Source organism: Melopsittacus undulatus, chromosome 2 (assembly GCF_012275295.1).
Source record: "Melopsittacus undulatus isolate bMelUnd1 chromosome 2, bMelUnd1.mat.Z, whole genome shotgun sequence".
NCBI classification, from domain to species: domain Eukaryota; kingdom Metazoa; phylum Chordata; class Aves; order Psittaciformes; family Psittaculidae; genus Melopsittacus; species Melopsittacus undulatus.
The window spans coordinates 52,763,290-52,782,863 of NC_047528.1; the positions used below are offsets into that span (position 1 = coordinate 52,763,290).

At 41.5% G+C, this 19,574-nt stretch overlaps 1 protein-coding gene across 4 annotated transcripts in view; it reads left to right on the forward strand.

The window, feature by feature from the left end:
* The window catches only part of FARP1 (FERM, ARH/RhoGEF and pleckstrin domain protein 1), a 174,358-nt gene that overhangs the window by 130,098 nt on the left and 24,686 nt on the right, over positions 1 to 19,574 (forward strand). For 3 of the 4 annotated variants that reach the window (XM_034074377.1, XM_034074379.1, XM_034074380.1), the window contains exons 13-15: positions 9,537 to 9,727; positions 11,782 to 11,871; positions 14,073 to 14,206. In XM_034074377.1, the coding sequence (XP_033930268.1) occupies positions 9,537 to 9,727; positions 11,782 to 11,871; positions 14,073 to 14,206 (415 nt within the window). The remainder of the gene's footprint in view (positions 1 to 9,536; positions 9,728 to 11,781; positions 11,872 to 14,072; positions 14,207 to 19,574) is intronic. The other variant, XM_034074378.1, reaches the window with a different exon arrangement.

Consider the following 19,574-nt stretch of genomic DNA (forward strand, 5'->3'; position numbering starts at 1 on the left):
CTTCTCATGGAGGGATTTTGTTTTTAAAATCATCCTTTCCTAGAATCTAGTTTTCCTTAGTGACCTGAGATGTAAAATTTGACAATAAATTTAGCTAGGTGAAGGAAATGTGGATAGTGGCAAGTTGATGTAGGAGCTAGGAAGTACATAGGATATTGCAGGTATGGAGATTTGAATAATTGGTATCTGAATGGCCTAGACTACATTGTTTTCAATTTAAGACCATATCCTTTAGCAAGCATAATCCTTGTGCATGATGGAGAGGGGTGTTCTCTGAAGATGGTTGGTACCTAGTGCTGCAAATGCCTAGTGCCTAGTTGTTTCAAATCACCCATAGCTCATAGACCTGCCTAACAGATACCATCCCATTAACCATTGCAGTGCACACTATATACAAATTACATTGAAGAAAAACTTGAAGAGATATTTCTGTAGCTGAAAAATGTCAACATGTAACTGAAGGTTTTTAGGTCTGCTGTATTTGAGCTTACATTATGTGAGCTAGAGGGAGTTGAGGTCAGTTCTAGAGTAGATAGATGAGCACAGAATCATAGGATGGTAGGAAAGGACCTTAAGATCATCTAATTCCAACCCCAATGCCATGGGCAGGGACACCTCACTCTAGACCATGTTGCCTAAGCATAATCAAAGAGTTGCATAATGATTTGAAAAATTAAATCAATCTACCAGTTTGCTTCAAGATTAAAGGGCATGCAAAATCAGACAGAATTTTCTTGACAGGAGCGTTAATGATGCTGAACCTAATCATTAGAACTTAGCAAACAGTGAAAAAACAGTGGTTTGCAAATTAGTTCAGCTAGTGGGGAGAGTATTATTAGCTTAGAGTTATTTAGGACCTGTATTTTCTCCCTTGAATATCTGTAGGGCTGATTTCTGTTTGCACAGATGTTTTTGTAGCAGCTTTTATTAGTTGAAGCAGCTGTGTTCATTCTGAAGCAGTAACATCCACACCAGAAGTTCCTATCTGGCCTCTTATGCAGGTACAGATTGCATGTACAGATGTGCATGCAATTATTTGGTGGTGACCAGAGAAAGTCAAATGGAAAACACGTTAGACAGATCTAAGACCTGTTTATAGCTTCTCCTTTTCTTCACTAAGAAGCAGAAATATTTTAAATTCTGTTGTCTTCTGTCCCATAATAAACACACACAAATTATCTCCATAATTGGAAGTTTCTTCTGGAGGGCTTCAGGATTGGGAAGACAAAGGAAAAGAGAACAGGAAATACCTTAAGCACACTGAAAATGTCTAGCCTTATTTATTTACAGCTCCCTTTGGTATAGCATGCTTTCTACCCTTTTCCTGAGAGTTTAAAGCCCCAGTAGTTCCTTAGGGTACTCGGAGAGCAAGAATTGTGTTGGTCAGTTCAGCTCTGGTAGTAGACCTGATATTGGTAACAGTGATTCAGATCTTATCAGTATGATTTATGTGCAATTAGCATGGATTGTGGCTATTTCTGGAACAGTTCTTCAGCAGAAGAAAGAATGTCTGATCTATAAATTCTGTCAAATACCATGTTTGTTTAAAGAGAATTATTTGTCATAATGAGGCATTAGACTGCTGTCAGAAGTGACTTTAGAATGAAATTTTAATTGCTGCAATTTAACTTTTAATGATGAAAAACAAATTGACAGTCCAGCTTTTTTTCCTGACTTCCACATGTGTGTGAAGGAGTTGGATATCACTTACTTTTGTGGACAAGGATGTGGACCACTGGAGATCCACCTCATTCATCAGTGGGGTTTGTATCGGCTGGAAGGGCTGTGAGTGTGAAGGAACAAGGTTTTCTGTTCAAGCATGTATAAAGTGAAGGAAGCCGAAGTCCCTTTTAGTCTTCTAGTAATGCTTCTCTCTCCAAATGGTGTAGTTTCTTAAGGCATTTTCTGTACATTTTAGCACACCACTTTCCTCTTCATTTTAGGGGATCAATCCTCTTCTCCATACCAAATAAGAGAGACCCTAAATATTGGAAGGAAAGTGAATTTTCTTGAACAGTTTTTTGTATGTACACCTTTCTTCTATTACCTGCTGTGAGACACAAATGGTAGGCCAACAGTCCTTTTGTCAGAAACCCAGTTGTTTGTTGGTGTCTCCTACTTGATGATGAAGGTTTTGGAGTTTCGTGTCTGATGCACGGTGTTAACATCAGGAGGCACCAAAGATTAGAGTGATGTGTAACCTTTCTCAAATGTGGGTAGCAGCAGACTCTGGTTTCAGTCAAGTTGCTTTAGGAGAAAATTTTATCTGTGCTGTCAGTTTCTAGAAAGGAAGAAAGTTTAAATCTTAGGAAATCAGAATTTACAAAATCTTTCCGCCTCTCTTTCAGTAAACTTCTTTAGTTGCTGAAATAAGCCCAGACAAGGGCACGTATCTTATTTACTTATAAGGAAAATAATTCTTGTGCAACATGTGGATCCTGAGCAAAGGCATCTTCTGCATTCCTCTGTGTGGTAGGCTGTGTCGTGCCATTGACATCTTAAAGTGCAGAATTTCTACTTAAAACTCAAAGGCTTTATATGAATAAGAAGCTTAGTTTGGGTGACATGTAGCAGTTCTTTATAGAGTATTTTGTCTTCTGTTCTAATCCTGTGGTCTATAAAGAGCGTGTAGAATATGCTTGTCTTTTATCTTGTCTGTCATTAAAAGCAGTGAGCACTTCGTTTTAAATCTTAAGAGATCTTTAAAGTCTCTGTGCCTGGCTGAGCTGTTTATTCACAGGCATGTTTTTTCACAACATGGTGTTATTACAGTAAGGGGAGTAAAGACCTTAGAATCATGAATCTACATGACACGATGGTAAATACTTAGTTTGCTGTAGAATCATTAGAGTTTTAAGATATAATTTTAATTGATGGGGTTTTGGTAAAGTTTTGGCTCCTGAGAGCCATAAAACCCCAGAGTTCCTACTGATAAAAATAAACTCTGAAGACAGTAATGATACATCTGTCATGGACTGAGTATGGAAGGTTGAAAGAAAATGAATGCTTTCTTATTCAAGAGCTTTCAGGCTTGTAAAATTAGATTAGATACTTGCTTTAAAATGCTGCAAATCCTGTTTTGATAAGAAAACAGGTTTTTTCCTTTGATGGTTTACAGCAAGATCAGAGGTAGGTCTTTCTGTTCAGTTCAGTGAATGTTAGAGCTCATGACTGTTGCTTTTCCATAAAGCACGTAAAAATCTTTGATTAGCTGAATCCATATTTTTTCCTTTTCCTGCTAAGAAGCTCACCTGGGCCCACTAACAAAATTCATAAACTTGGCAGTGTTTCACTTATCCAGCCCTTTCCTGATTTCTGTGTGTGCACATGCATAGATTTTTTTAAATAAATCTCAACAGTTAAAATTAATTTTTAAAATTGAAAATGCTGGGGACTTCATTCTCATTTTTGTCATTTGTTCAATACCGTTTAAAGAGAAACATTTTTTGTTTCATTGTATGCACTGTTTTGTCAGCATGTACCTCTCTGGGAGAAAAAGCCTTTTCAATGTTCTGTCTATCCTCAAAGCATGGTGTATCTTCTGTTCCTTGCATTGTTTGGAGCACTGTCTCAATGTCCTTTTACTGCAAAAATACCTATTTGTATTGGGAGTACCTAATTCCTCTTATTACAGTAATCCTGTCTTATAGAGCACTCTCTCACCTCAGAACTGGAGAAAACCCCCACCAGGTTGTGAGTCTCAAATTGGGAAGCAACACATTGTTAAGGAGTAGAAGAGTGGAGGGAGGGGGGAAGAAGGTCTGTTTTCCTGGGCATTTGAGCTCCATTGAGCACAGCCGGACTGCCCTTCATTTCCTAATGAAGGCTGCACCCAGTGATGGTGGAGTCTGTCTACCATAGCTCGTGTAAGCAGGATCACTGCAGTCCTGGGGAGATGTCTTGATGAAATGGACAGTATCTGTGGCATAAGCTTACATGGGGGCTGAACATTTTCAGTTCTTTTGTAACACTATGTCAAGTTGGTTTTTAAAGGCAAACAAATGAAAGCAAACCAGCTCTAACTCTGGGTACATCAGGGAATCCTTCTATAGGTTGCTCTATTTCTGTCTGGAAGGATCAAGGCTAGACAAAGGACTGATGCCCAGTGACCTTGTATTCTTTCCAGGCTGTATTGTTCACTCTTTGTTCTTAAGATGCAAGTATACCCTGATGTAGGCTGACAGCAGTTACTGTCTGATTTCACACTCACCACTGTCTAAAACTGCAGTTTACCAATAAAGCATGGACCTTTACCAACTGGGGAGGTTGCTGGCTACTAAACCAACACCAAGCTTGATGAGACTATAAGCATGTCAAGCCATTTAACTGTGTATGCATGGAATTAATTTTTTTAATTATTATTTTTAGTTTTACCTGTACTGAAGGCTTTTACTCATTCTAACTGGTATTTTGCTGTAAAACTGTCACTGGTTTAATTGTTCTGTCCATTTGCTGGCTGATGCTTTGTCCTAAACGTGAGGGAATTGGTTCATTGAGAGGGTGCACCGTTCTCCCAGATCCCTGCCACTCACTGCCACTCCTGCCATAGGCATGAATTTTGAAGCTGTGAAGTCAAATACAAACCTTTCTCCCTGTCATGTTCCTCTTCAAGCCTGGCAGAATTATTGGTTATGTGTGACATGAAACTCTCTTCCTAAGTTGTTTTCAATTCCTGTTCTTTCTCAGATTCTTTGGTACTGCGTACAGGGGTATTTGTACATCAATTTACGGCTGATGTATAATTACTTTTCAAGATCTTTAATTCTAACAATCTGTATCCAGCACTCCAGCTTGTACTGTATAATGGGGAAGAGTGCAGCTTGATGAATTAGCCCCCTCAAGCTTTCATGGCAGTCAGTGGATTTTGTTCTTGTATTGTGGGAGAGCAATGCAGAATCTCCATCCAATAACTCTTGTTAATTCAGCAGCACAGCTGTGCCTGGTTCACAGCTGGGAAGAGAAGGGATAGAATCCCTATTAAACTCCTCTGCTTCAGTCATTGGTGAAGTGCATATGAAAATTCCTGCCACTTCATCTGGTGCTATCTATCCCCAATGTCATTTTGTACTGTGCATCTTTCTCTGACCAAAACCTTTTAGCTAGAAATTAGAGCCATGCAACCCCTGTGACTATGGAAAATTAAGCTAGACCTGTGTGGTCACAGCAGCGGCAGCTCTGCCAGATACTTTCCTATGAAAGAGCCTTCATAGGTGGTATGCTCAGTAATGCAAGACAAAGGGACAACAACTTGGGTTTCACCTTTCAAACTGGAGTTTAGAAAACACTGATCTGCCATTAAAGCAGAGTAACAGGGATCTGGATGTCACAAGCTTCCCCTGACTGCAGAGCAGGCTGTGGAGCAGGCTTAAGAAAGAACAAACCCTGCAGCATTCCAGGTATTAAGAAAGGTGCTTTTCTGGCTCTTAACACGTTTAAATTTCTAATAATAAACCTATAAACCTTAAGAGCAATATAAACCTTAACAGTTGAGTTAGTGAGCACTGTAGCTGTACATGAAGTTTTCCAGAAGAATCTCAGTCACCTTCAGCACTGGTTGATGCTTCCTCTCAGTTCCCATAATTGAGTCATTTTTACTTCTTGGGACTGTAGAGGAGGAACATAACTAGGAGCATCTTAACACTGCTGTACTCTTCCTCACTGTTAAAAAGAGTGTGTATGGAATAGGAACTTTTGAAGCAGATGCAGAATACTAAGTGTCTGTAGTTTGTTATTCAGCAGTTTCAGGAGTAAAGGCATAGAGGAGGAATATCTTCAGGATAGAGTCCCATTTCTTCCTGACAAAGAGGGAAGCCCACCCATGTTAGATCGAAATCTTCAACCAGGGTTTTCAGATTATCTTATGCTGTTAATGTAATCAGCAAAGCAGCAGGCAGTTCAGCTCACCTATGATTTGAATTTACTTTCTTCATCAACTGAAAATTACTGATTTGAACTCTTTTCCTGGTACTAGCTGTGTTTTAAAGTATACAAAAATATATACTCAGCCATCTCAAGGCTCCATAGGCACCATCCTCAGCACAGGTTCCTATGGGTTAACATCTGTGCATGGTGCAAGCCTAGAGTAAAGCACATAGCGGTGGTGGGATGGATCACGGTTGGCCAGCCAGGCACAGAGCTTAGCCTGTCCCTCTCTGGCTGGGCCCTCCACCCCAGCGCTCCACCAAATTGTAACAAGTAACTGTGATGTGTGTTTTGACAGAGGCATAGCTATTACGTGTTTGATTTTAGCCACTGGCTTCATTTTACTTAGCACATGGAACACATATGTTTCTGGAGAGGAATGAGGCACATGTAAGGGTAGGACAATAACCCATAGTTTCATGGCCATGTAAAATGCCATTGTTGTTACCTTTTTTCTTTTTGTTTTTCAAGTTAGCTTTCAATCAAGGTTTACTTTTTCTGTCATGTTCCCTACTGCAGCACCTTTCCCAGTGCCTGGAGAGTAAACTGGCTCAGTGGAATTAAGGACTGCTGCAGGTACTTTGGCATTGGTGGGCTAATCTGCCATACTGTGGTAAAGTGTATCTCACTATTTGCCAGTCATCAACTGTAAGTTTCTCTTCCTAATTCCAAACTCAGATAAGAATTAAAGCACATGCTTAGTTCCTACCCACTCCACCAAGGGTGTAATTTTAGCATGTGCTTAAGCAACCCTTTGGTAAACATCCTTGGTTTGTGTGTATATAGCTGGCTCTCGAAAGATGGCCCAAGTCTGAAACTAAATAAAATCACATACAAGCAATGACAATTCCATGTTACTAGCTGCAAACCTTTTAGGCCTCCAATGTGTTGTGCAGTACCACTCGAATCTGGCAACTGACATTACTAATAATTGCCTGTCAGTCAATGAACCCTTTAGGGTAAAATGCGAGACATTTCAGTACCTTGTAAATAAGATTGGTCTTCTCTCTTCTGCTTCTGCTTATATTCTGCAGTATGTAGTTGATGAGTAGAGCATATATGAATATACTCTTACGTGGCAGGAGGTCAGATGAAATTCTGAGAAAAGCTATTTGGTTAATGCAGGTTATTTGTTCCTCAACTCCATGAAAAAGAGAATGTCACTTTGCAGCATTGCTATGACCCATCAACATGACACTTGTCCTGATTGATTTGTGATGGGGGAGAGAAGATCTTCCATTTTCTTTTCTGTCTGACTACTTTCTCACAGCAGAACAAGGTTTTTTTCCCACCTTTACTAGAACAACATCCAATATGTTAGTCTTTTTGGATGTGTTGGTTGTAATCTGGCCCTAGAATGTACTAATGTAACAGCATTTTGAGGCTGCTTTGTTATACCTAGCTTTAATTTTCACTTGCTCAGCATATTGGCAGATGGGGTCTAACTGAGCTCTTGCTTGCAGGTGGTGGTGGTTGGCTTTGGTCACTGCTCATGTCCATATTGATACCAGAAAGGAGGATGTAACACTTCAACTTGCTGCAAAATATCTTTGAGAATGTCAATGATGTGTTGATGTGCAAGTCTTTAATCAGTGGGGTGTATATTCAATGCTGTGAGCTACCAGGCACACTTTTTGTGATACTTTCCATAATACTTTTCCCAAGTCATGTCTTCCAAGAGTAGGTTAGGAAATCTTTTTAATCCATTATCCATTTGATATTTTATAGTTTGAAATACTTGAGTTGTACTGATAAAAATTCCAGTACATTAGAAGTTAGATCTAGGATTATAAATAGGTAGATAGATACATCAATATATCTATATCTATCTATCACAGATAGGTGCTACTTGACTTCTAGACTATAATGCCTGTGAACTTCTCACAGAGGTGCAAATCATTTATTCACTGTCGTATGACAGACATAGTGCCAGAATTTCTTGTTTCCACGTTTGAGGTGATACCACTTTTCTTATGTCTTTTGTAATGTAGTTAAGTACTTTAAACTTTGCAACCTTGCTATTAATCTGTTTCACTATTTCTCAATGATGAATTCCATTTCTTTTGAAAACACTGTATACAGTTGTGTGCTAGTGTCAATAAAATTGACATTTGTGTAACAAGCTGTGGCATTTTCTCAAATTTCACTGAACATTGATTTAGTGTGAAACTGTTGGGAAATCCTTTCTTGCTAGCTGTAATAATACAGACATTTATTTCAGACAAGTACTGCTTTGACTTTGATTTATAATAGGCTACATAACTGTCATGATTACATAAACTGATAACTGTATTGTTTTTTTCCTTCTCTTTCTCAAAGGAATGATATATAAACATGAACTGGTTTGGAATTTGAAAGCATTCATGTTCTAGGAATAAATATTGAGTTCTTCCATAAAATAAATAGGTTTTACTACTGGCCTAATTACATTTCTTGGTGCCTATGTATACTAGAATACCTCAGCTATGTTGTAGCAGCAGGAACACTTCCTTATCATAATATAGGGAGGGCATAAACACATGATAGTAAAATGTGTGTGACCGTAATTATATATGGCAATGTATGTGGTTTACATTTAATCCTAGACAGCCTATTAGCTGAGGTAATCAAGAGACAGTCACATTTTTGGGGTTGGATTTTGATGTATGATGCCAACACGCTACGGACTGTGAATGTTCTTCCACGTGACAGATTCATCTTCTAAAACAGGTTTAGATTTTCAGAGGTTTGGAGGAGGATAACTGGGAAAGCATTGGGCATTTTTGGCAAACTCTTTCCTTTGTGCAGTCAGTAACCTGGCTGCCTCCCAGAAGACAAAATGCTAATTTCAGTTATATTTTATGCAGTATATCCATGGAAGTGTAATTAATTGTCTGATTCATTAATATTTTTAATCCAAAATTAAATGGGACTTTATATCTGTGATAATCTGAAGATGTAATTCTTTGTGCATTAAAAGTATTGCTTTTCTTATGTAAATGTAATGCTAGCATTTCCATCCCAAACAATCAGAGGAGCATGGAAAGACCTACAAGGTATAATATACATACTTGTGTTGTGTGTAGAAACTGGGGAACTAGTAGTTTTCTTCTTTCATGTTAGATCAGACTGGTGTACTGCTGTAGAAAGTCATAGTTTCTTTTTCTCTAGACTTCCATTAGATAATTTTGTTCTAACTTGTGTCTTGTAGCTCCATATGAAATAATGATTTGAGTCTTTGCAGTTCTACTTTGTTAGAAAGAACGACACTCCTAGAGTGACGCCCTTATTGTTGTTTTTATTCTTTTTCATAGAGTGGATTACAGTAGTGAAAAAATTGATACTAATTTGATGTTTAGCAGTAAATATTGCAGCCAGTCATGTATGCCTTGATCCCTTCCCTACAGAGACACTAATTTCAGCCAGTTTTATCAGCTAAAAAATGCTCCAGTCCCTTGGTTAAAACAAGTGGATGCATATTCTCTGGCTTCAAGACCATTTGAACTAGTTTGAGGACCCTGATGGCTGTGTCTTATAGTGTAATTTCACATACTGCAACTTAAGGTTGTAATTCCTTTTGGTACTTTCTAGAGAGAACTTGTCCTAACTGATTTCTCTTTTACCCTTTTTTTTAGCAGGTTCTCTGACTGGCAGCCCTCACCTTTCAGAGCTCTCCATCAATTCCCAAGGAGGCCCATCGGTAGCAAATATGTCTTTATCTCCAAACTTGAGCCCTGATGCCAAGCAGCCATCTCCCTTGATCAGCCCTTTGCTGAATGACCCATCATGCATCAGGACTGATGATGAGGAAGAGGTCAAGAGAAAGGTAAGGCAGAGCCTTGGGTTTCTTCTCCATGTTGTGTTGTGGCTACTGCTGTTGGTTAAAGTGACTAATATCTAGACCCCTGCAGCTATAGGATTCACACAGATAAATCAAATTGGATCACTTGGTATCTGCTGTCCTTAGCCACAGTGTGTCCAAGAGCATCCCTGTGCTCCTGAGGCCAAATTCACAGTTTGGAGTAGGTCAGGCCAGAACCACAGCACTGCTTTAGCTGAGGGCTCAGTGCCCTGGATTCATTCTCTTGAGCAGATGTGAAGGAATTAGGGCCCCATCTCCTTTTTAAGCAGGAGAGAGAAGATAGGTAGCTCTGTGTCCCTAAGTTTAGTGCAGGATAAATCTGGGCCAGTCCTATTGCGTGGAACTTTAAAAGCATGTTTTGACAGGGACTGCTATAAATCCAGCTTGTTTTTAAGGAGTGGAGTTTGGTACTTTGTTGTGAGAAAACAGTGTGTTATTGGAGAGAAAATATCCAGGTGACAGATGGAAAAGACCACGGTGTTGAGCAGGAGTGTCCAACCCAGGCTTTACAGTCTGTCTCTACTGGGACCACCACTGGGAGCATTTGATTGTAGGGGTCAGAAACGCGCTGAGCCACAGCCTGAAGCATTCGACAGGAAGAGTTTGGCTCAGCCCTGTCACTGCAGCAAAGCCATAAGGGAGTATCACATCCAACACTGCTTTTAGAAGACAGAAGTGATTCTCTCTGTGTCAGGTTATTTTGGATGCCTGCTGGCTTCTCCCCGCTGTACTGCCAGGCAAGGGGGTTGACCTTGTCCTTCAACTGCTGGAACATCTCAAGAGGAAGAGGGTAGGAACTCAGATGACTTTGCTGGAAAATGGGAGCATGCGTAAGAAGAATCTCTTTTTCCCACTGTTCAGAGTTAGCAAGATAGGAGAGAAATCTGAGAAGAAAAATAAACAAGAATCAGTTAATGGCCTCATGATTCTTTGTGTCAATCAAAGTTACAGCAGCAAGTGACTGCTGTGTATACCAGCTGATGATGGTTCCTGTGGGGTTATATACTGGCTGGGAAATACCCACAATCTAATTTGCATCCCTTTCTAGTGCATCCTCTGCATCATTGATCTTCAGGGTGGAAATGTAGAAGCAAAAGATCTATGGGTGTTCTGCTCTTCCTCTTTGCTTCCTGAGCAACAAAGAGGAGATCAGTTGGGGTCCTTTGACCTTTTAAAATTAAGAGATCAAAGCCACTTGGACACAAGAAGACAATTTTTCACAATGACAACAATCAGCCATTAGAATAATCTCCCCAGGGAAGTGGTGGATTCCCCAACACTGGCCACTTGCAAGATTCAGCTGGCCAGGGTGTTGGGACGTCCAGTCTAGGTCATGCTTTGCCTAGGAAGGTTGGACCAGATGATTCTTGAGGTACCTTCCAACCTGATATTCTGTGAGTCTGTAATTCTATGGCTTTTGCCTCTTGGGTAACACAAGATTTTGTTTGGTTTGTTGTTTTAGTTTTGTTTTCTTCCTAAGACTTGAAATCTGTAATTTACCCTAAGACCCTAACCCTCTCCCACTGGTGTCAAGCCACAATGGGAAAAGCTTACAGATTTTACTGTTTTAAGAGTATTTTTACTGTGGATTCTTATCCAGAATGATGGATGATCATGAAATTTATAATAATCAGACAGTAATTATTGTTATTTTTTTCAAATTTGATTCAAATGGTTATTTAGCCTGCAAAGGATTTCTTTGTGAACTTAAGAATACATCCTGCTCTGGATGTGTGAAATAACCTAAAAGGAACATCAGCACCCCAGAGCTGTAGCAGTCACCTTGGCAGAAAAAAAAGTCTTTCAAGAACCCATAGAAAGTGCTTGTTCTCTTGCGTTTGCAAGGAAGGATTGTTTTCAGGGCTTCAGGGCTTAGGAACATTCAAGCATGAGTCACAGTAACCACAAGCAAGGGTCACTAGTTTGTAACTCTCTTGGCAATTGTTGTCTGCAGTTTTTTGCTACAGAAAGCAGCTCCATAAAAGCAGATGAGAACCTAATGTGTTTGCAATTTGCAGAGATTCCCAACTGAGAAAGCTTACTTCATTGCTAAAGAAGCAGCGACCACAGAACGAACATACCTGAAGGACCTTGAAGTCATCACATCGGTATGTTTACTTGAGCATTATTCATGAAACATGTGAATCTCTAGTCAGCACTAGTATTTCATCTGCCCCATTTAACACTTTAGCTGTTCCATGCTGCTTTTATATTCTGCATTGTAGGTACTCTCTGCAGTGCACAGGAGTACAGCTCTCAGGAGGAAATAACACAAAAATCAGAGAGTAGAGATTTGCACTGTGGTTAGTAACATGCACTACAAAACTATATTAGGTTGAGGAACTTGAGACACATCTGAGTTATTTTTCTTCTTGCTCTCATACTTTGTGGTCATAATTACTAAAAATGCCAGTGGGTTTTCAATGACTTCTCTTAAAACTGAAGTAGCTCTCTAGGGTGACGTGTAAATGTTTTCTGCTGGATTAAATGCTCTCCATTTAACATGAAATATTGTGGAGTACCTATTTGAATAAATCTGACTTTTCAGTAGGTGAAGCTGTCTGTTAAATGAGTCACTAATCCATAGCATCTGATCAGGGTGCGATCGTTAAAATCACCAAGGCAAATACGTGTCTTCTTTACACACACACCAACAGTCTTGTTTAACTTCCAAGTGTAACGTGTGCAAGATTTGGCCATAAATAACAATTGCCTGTAAAAGGGCACTGGATCCAAAACCCCTGAAAGCAGGGCTGCCAGCTCCAGATCAACTAGCTTTTTAATAATCCAGTATGTGAAACTGTGAGGTGCATGGCTATTGCCTGCATTGAGTGCTGTGGTAAAGAGAACATGCTGCAGAGAAGACTCCATTGGTACCAGCTGAGAAACAGGAACTCCTTCCCAACTTCTCATCTGTTTCAGGAGCCCACGTGACAGATGCAGTTGCTCTGATGCCAGCTTAGATATAGCCAGTGTGGGCTGGATCAGCATGATTGCTACAAGCAACTGTGGTCCCACTGCCTATTTACCTTGGCTTTGTGTGAAGCTGCGGCAACAAGGGAAAAGGCCAGGTTCTGTGGGATGGTGGTCACTGCTGCAGTCTCAACAGTAGATACTCTTTTTTCATCTTCTATTTCCCTCAGTGGCTGCAGAAACAAAATTTTAGCTGTTTAGATCTAAACCTCATTTCCCACTCTGGTTTTTATTCTTGTGGCAGGCAAATTTGTATTTGCTCTGCCACCAAGAGGCATACAAGTGGCTCTTAGCTAATCACCAGGCCCGTCAGTTGTGCTCCACATATGACTGGCCGAGGAGGCCACTGAGAGTAGCCTGTGTCATTAGAAAAGGTAGAAGGATCAAGTGTTATGCATGACTTGGTAAGCATGCAGTTCTTCAACCTCAGCTCTGCTCAGTGTAGAGACAAAGCAAGGGAGAGGGAGGCTTGGGAGGGATCTCTCTTTATCTCAGGGCTGGATCAGCTCCAGCTGAGTCAGTGCCAATCAAGACTGCTATTAACAGCCTTCTATGGTCCCAGCAGCCTTCTAGGGTGCTGCTGGAAGTCAACCATAGATAGCTGGAATCCCTTATGGCAGCTAGGAGGTAGTAGTGTTATCATGTTGAAGATTAGAGACTGTGCCACCTTGGCAAGACCCGTAGTCCTGTGGCTTTACATTCCCCATTGGTCTCTTAGGGTGGAATAAAGATAATATAGAGCAGAACTGAGCAGAAACCTGTTGCAGTCTTAACAGTGTTTGAGACTGACCCTCCTATTTTTCTACTGTCTTAACAGTGTTTGGGACTGACTGTCCTATTTTCCTACTGTCTTGTCTTGCAAGTGCAAAGTACCATCCTTCTACTTGTTCACTTTGCAAAGTTCTTGATGTTCTCTAGCTGCACACAGCAGCAGGGGCTTGAGTGATTACTATACCAACTCCTGTGAAAGGGATTTCAGACAGAACTCAGCAAAAAGCAGAGCATATTTTTTTGTTTTATTGGAACTTTTGCAAGTGTTTCAATACCCTTTCTCTTGCACCTACAGCATTTGCAACTTCAGTTTGTATTGACCAACCAGTTTGGGCATGAAAAGAACTTTGACAATTTGATGAGGGATGGCAAAGGGAAAGGGAGTTTCTTTTATAACTAAGCACAGATAAGAGTACCAGTTCAGCATGCAGGAGTGGCAGAGTAGCCTGGGTTGTATTTCTAGCACCAGCTAAATGAGGTCCTTACTGGGTTAGATGTATAAAGAGAGCAAATTATCATACCTGCTGCATTTCACCCCCTGATAATTTTGCTTTTTTGTTTGCAGTGGTTTCAGAGTGCAGTGAGTCAAGAGGATTGCATGCCCGAAACACTGAAAAATCTCATTTTCTCCAACTTTGAACCTTTGCACAAATTTCATGCTGGTTTTCTCAAGGAAATTGAGCAGAGACTTGCTCTGTGGTAAGACTGTTGTTTGTTATTTAGCTGTGTTATTTCATGCAGTTAAGTGTTTTTGCATTCCCTTTTGGCTAACTTGTGCTCTACTGTAGTGGCAGATTTGTGAAAGTTACAGCTGTTGGTTATTAACAGACTGGGTATATTGAATCATGCTTTGTTCATGTTTACTTGACAAACTCTGTTGTTTGGCTATCTCAGGTACAGACATATGCAAATGGGATAGTAATTCTGGATGAAGCTTTCTTTTGCCAAATGTCAGTGTTTCTATATGGCAGATCTGAAAAACATGTTGCAAGCAGTCTTACCAGTGATAAAGAGGGATTCTGTCAAATAGGTGTAGGTTTTCAGAGACCATTCTGCAGGCACCACATTTTTGACACTCTCACAGTCTGCAGTGCACTCTACGAATTGACAGTATGTTGGAAGAGGGCACTGGACTTTAGAATTATCTACCCTTAGCATAATAGTGACAGTAAAACATGGCATTTTTGTGAAATAGCTATGAAGTGAGTAACTCTTTTCTGGGACGACTCTTAGTTCATTTGACCCCTGATATCTGAGCAGAGGCAGCACACAGAAGCCCTCTTCTTGCTCTGATTAGACCTGTCTGAACTAGATTGTCTTGCTGTATGTAGATGGGGTTTTTTTGGTAGTTTATATTTGGTGCTGGGAGCCCAACTTTTGCTTTGTGGTTAGAAAAGTGACAATGGAAAACCACGTGAAAGCAGAGCAGGCAGACCTGATGAGTGCTAATCAGTTTAATGCCTCTTTAACTAATTAACCAAAACAAAAGCAAAACACAGTCTTAGAGTGTGTGAGTTCAGCTCTTGTGCTTTGAAGAGCATGGTCATTGAATGAGAGCACAACACATGGCAGACTAGCGCTATCCAAACTCACCCTGCATAGTTCCAGAATTAGTGGGTATTTTCTGGGATGAGGGGAATGTGATACTGCCTCTTAGAGCTGACATCCTCGCCCAGGGCTCCATGGTTGATGCTCGACATAAGGTCACTCTTAAGGCAGAATGATGCACAGCAACTCTGCCGCTATTCCCCTTTTTTCACTGGGCTGCTACTAGTGTAATTCAGTCAGGATTTTTACTGGTGTTAATTGCTTTCCAGTAAGGAACATTTATTGCAGGTACTCCAGTAAGGCACTATCAAATGTTATAAAATAGTGGTTGTTTCTCCAACCACGGTGTAGGATTAACAACTGGTTGGGGATATTCCCCAACTAGTTGGGGTTCAGGGTTTGTGATAAGAAAATAAATAATTATGCAGTTAGTAATGGGCCAAGTTCTGTTGTCTGTCAGAGCAGTCTAATCTATTGAGTTGTCTGGGTGCTAATTGCTTGGGCGCATGTTGAAACAGAGATTCCCCCTGTATCCTTCTGGTTGCTGGTAGCACTACAGATGGGTGACAACCTCCTGTTCAGGTGTGATGTTTTTCAAAAACTGGAAGATGCTGCAATAACAAGACTGCTGTGGAAAGGTGCCATTGTAGGAAGTGTGGGGAGCTGCGTTAAAGGAAAGAAAGAAAGAAAGAATATTCAGGCTTTTAGATTTCCATGGGTTTGTTTCTCCTTTTCAGTTAGCTTCTTTTAGAGCTGAATAAGCCTTTTGTTTTATAGCTTTTCCTTGTGTCCTAAGGGTATGGTTTCACAGAGTGGTAAACCTCAGTTTAAGGCTCCTAATACCCTATTGAAACTGCAGTTAACCTGTGATACAAAGTGCTGATCTGCAATGAAGTGACTTTGCAATACAAATTTGTTCGAAATTATTCTGCTGAGGTAACTTTGTCCCAGCTGGGCATCTCATTCTGACTTTGTCAGCTCAGCTATTACGTGTCCTTCCACAGCTAATGTAAAGCCACTGGGAATTCTCTGACAGCTGCTCTCATTCACTTGACAGTAAAGTAATCACATTCCTCCCCCGGTCTGCATCCAGTTTGCAACCAACAGCATGAGTTTACCTAGCATAATACCACTATTGAAGATGGTGTTTGTTATGTTAAATTCTGGAAGATTTGAATACATGCCTTAGGAAGAGAGGTGGATTTGCTGGCTGGTGCTTTTGCATAATGCCATAGATGCCAAGATAAGCTGCAAGCAATAAGATCTATCCTGTAGAGATTACTGTTTAATTAAGTGGTGAGTGACAAAAAATAAACAGCCCCTCAGCATGTAGAAGAAGCAGGTAGTGGCAGTGTGGAAAGGAGTATCTTTAGCGGTGTGGTCAAGGTCACTTAGCTCGATGTCCGTATTGCCATGATTGTGCTTTTGCCTTTGACCTCAGGTAGTTTTAAGTCAGTGGGCTTTGGCTGTGTTGATCACCACTGTGTAGAGCATTGCCCAGACTCTGTGTCAGCTGCATAGCTCCTCATTGGCCTGGCTGAGCCAGCAGCACTGATGCAGGCAGGGATGGGCAGGATTCAAATGGGCTTGTTTAAATCTGACCCTTCTATGTCAGCTCTTCTAAATTTCCAGGCAAGTGGAGCAGAAAGGAAGGTGGGATGTGTGTGTTGAGATGTGAGCATGCCCTGCATTCATCAGAGGGGGGTGGCATGTCCTACAAAAACCTTCTAGCAGCCTTCCAGTGCCTAAAATGGGCCCACAATAAAGCTGGTGAGGGACTTTTCATGAGAGCAAGTAGGGACAGGACAAGGGGGAATGGCTTTAAATTGGAAGGGGGGAGATTTAGATTAGATATAAGGAAGAAATTCTTCATTCTGTGGGTGGTGAAGCACTGGCACAAGTTGCCCCAAGAAGCTGTGGCTGCCCCATCCCTGCCAGTGTTCAAGGCCAGGTTGGACAGGGTTTTGAGCAACCTGGTCTAGTGGAAGGTGTCCCTGCCTGCATCAAGGAGGTTGGAACTGGGTAATCCCTTCCCACCCAAACCATTCTACGAGTCTGTGAAAAAAGAGCCTTTCAATGAAAGGACTGTGGACTTCATCAAGCTACTGGAAAGCCCCTAGCTACCCAGCTGTGCTGTGGCACCTTGTCTCAGAGGAAGAGCCTCCTACAACCAGTCATCTGTGTTGCCCTAGCAAGTAGGATGCTGGGTTTTATAAACTTCAAGCACAGTGCAGCCTTCTTGTATCAGTGTGTTTGTCTAAGGTTTGTTTCAAACCTTCATGTGTTGGGCACCTATACGGAACTTGGATCACATTGAAGCTGTGATCCAAGCAGCTAAAGGAGCTGTGAAGACAGCAAGGCCAGGGGAGGATTGCACATTACAATTGCTAGGTGGCTCTCTGCTTTGAATTCGTTAAAACATCTATAGACTCAGTATTTGGCCCAAAGAAGCGAAGGTTGTGTGCATTATTAAAAGCATTCTGGCTTGCTCAAGGGCCTCTGAACTGTTTGAATCTGCTGTCAGAGGCAGGCTGTTTCCTACTGAACATCTTAAGGGCTGGTATCCTTTTGACCCAGTTATAGATCCTGGCAGGTCTGATTTGTTTCTTTACACAATTCACTCATTTTTCTCTTTAGTACTGCATTTCCTAAGAGTATCACATCTTGGTCTAGTTCATAGTGATAAAGTTTTTAACAAGATGTGAATTGATGCTGACACCAGTAGCTAACTGCAGAATATAGAAAGTTGGTGCTTTTTTCACAGCTACAGTTTCTTTCTGGCCATGAAACTGAGCAGATTCCTGGTGGGCTTATTACACAGTCTCGTAAGATCAATCATACCTTGCTCTGGGCAATGTTTTCTACAGCTCACAGATCTGCCCAGTTACCCCAGCTGTGCTGAACTCTCTCTACACAAGACTCCATGTTCCAGGGACCAAGTGAAAATACCCCACTAGAGGCTCTGGGGTTTGAGGAGAGGAAGGATGAACTTTAGGGGATGCAGACATGCATGGGGCTCTGCCCTCTTGAACAGCAAGAGAAGAGGAGGGAAAATAGCAGGAAGCTGCCTGATGTGGGACAGGGAACAGTGCACATGAGGCTGTTTTGTTAGCAAGTGTCAGGAGAGCCGTGTCCAGCACACAGGCATCCAGGTCCTAGTCCTGGACTCATTCAGGTTGCTCCTCAGCAAGGCTTTGGGTGCAGGGTGTGGAGTTCTCAACCCTTTCAGCTGGGAGGAAATATGGACGGCATATCTCAGTGATGGCGTACCTCAGCTCCTGTTTCCCATAGAATTATAGAATAGTTAGGGTTGGAAAGGACCTTAAGATCATCCAGTTCCAACCCCCCTGCCATGGGCAGGGACACCTCACACTAAACCATGTCACCCAAGGCTCTGTCCAACCTGGCCTTGAACACTGCCAGGGATGGAGCATTCACAACCTCCCTGGACAACCCATTCCAGTGCCTCACCACCCTCACAGTAAAGAACTTCCTCCTTATATCCAATATAAACTTCCCCTGTTTAAGTTTCAACCCATTACCCCTTGTCCTGTCACTACAGTCCCTAATGAAGAGTCCCACCCCAGCATCCCTATAGCCCCCTTCAGATACTGGAAGGCTGCTATGAGGTCTCCACGCAGCCTTCTCTTCTCCAGGCTGAACAGTCCCAGCTTTCTCAGCGCATCTTTATACAGGAGGTGCTCCAGTCCCCTGATCATCCTCGTGGCCCTCCTCTGGACTTGTTCCAACAGTTCCATGTCCTTTTTATGTTGAGAACACCATATCCTGAGAGATGTTAAGGCAAGGATGTTATGCACTGTGGGCAGTGCAGGCAAAGTGTGATGTGCTCCATTAGCATCTGGCTGGTTGAATCATAGAATCATAGAATAGTTAGGGTTGGAAAGGACCTTAAGATCATCTAGTTCCAACCCCCCTGCCATGGGCAGGGACACCTCACACTAAATCTGAGAAGTCACTTAGATTTTACTCCTTTATTTATCTATGCTGTTTAATAGGCTATTCATTTGGGCCCTGAACACCATTTTCCAGCCAAAAATATTGAGCTATCTTTCCACACCCCTTTGTTTATACTACAAATTTCCATACTGGTTTCTGTAAATTCTGACAGAAGATGGCAAATGGAGAATCGTAACTTTCCCTCCTTGGCTGACCGCTAAGCATTGCAGAGAGCAATGCTGGGGCAAGACAGAATAGCCATTACTGCCTTAAGAAGCACTATCAGTTAGTACAAATCTGCATTTTGTGCCTTATACATGGGCTTGGAAGAAAAAGCACTATGTGTGTTCCAGAAATGCAGGGAGACTCATCTCCTCCCAGGAAAGCCAGTAGTTTGACTCCCAGTTCACAGGCACTTCAGAGGCAAGCTGTTACTCAGTATGACCAGATGTGGCTGAGAAATGTGTGGCTGGTGATTTGCAAGAAAAAAGCTCTTAGATCTTAGCATATGAAAAGAGAAGCCTTCCTCGGGATTCATGGAAGCCAGCTGGAAAACCTGTAA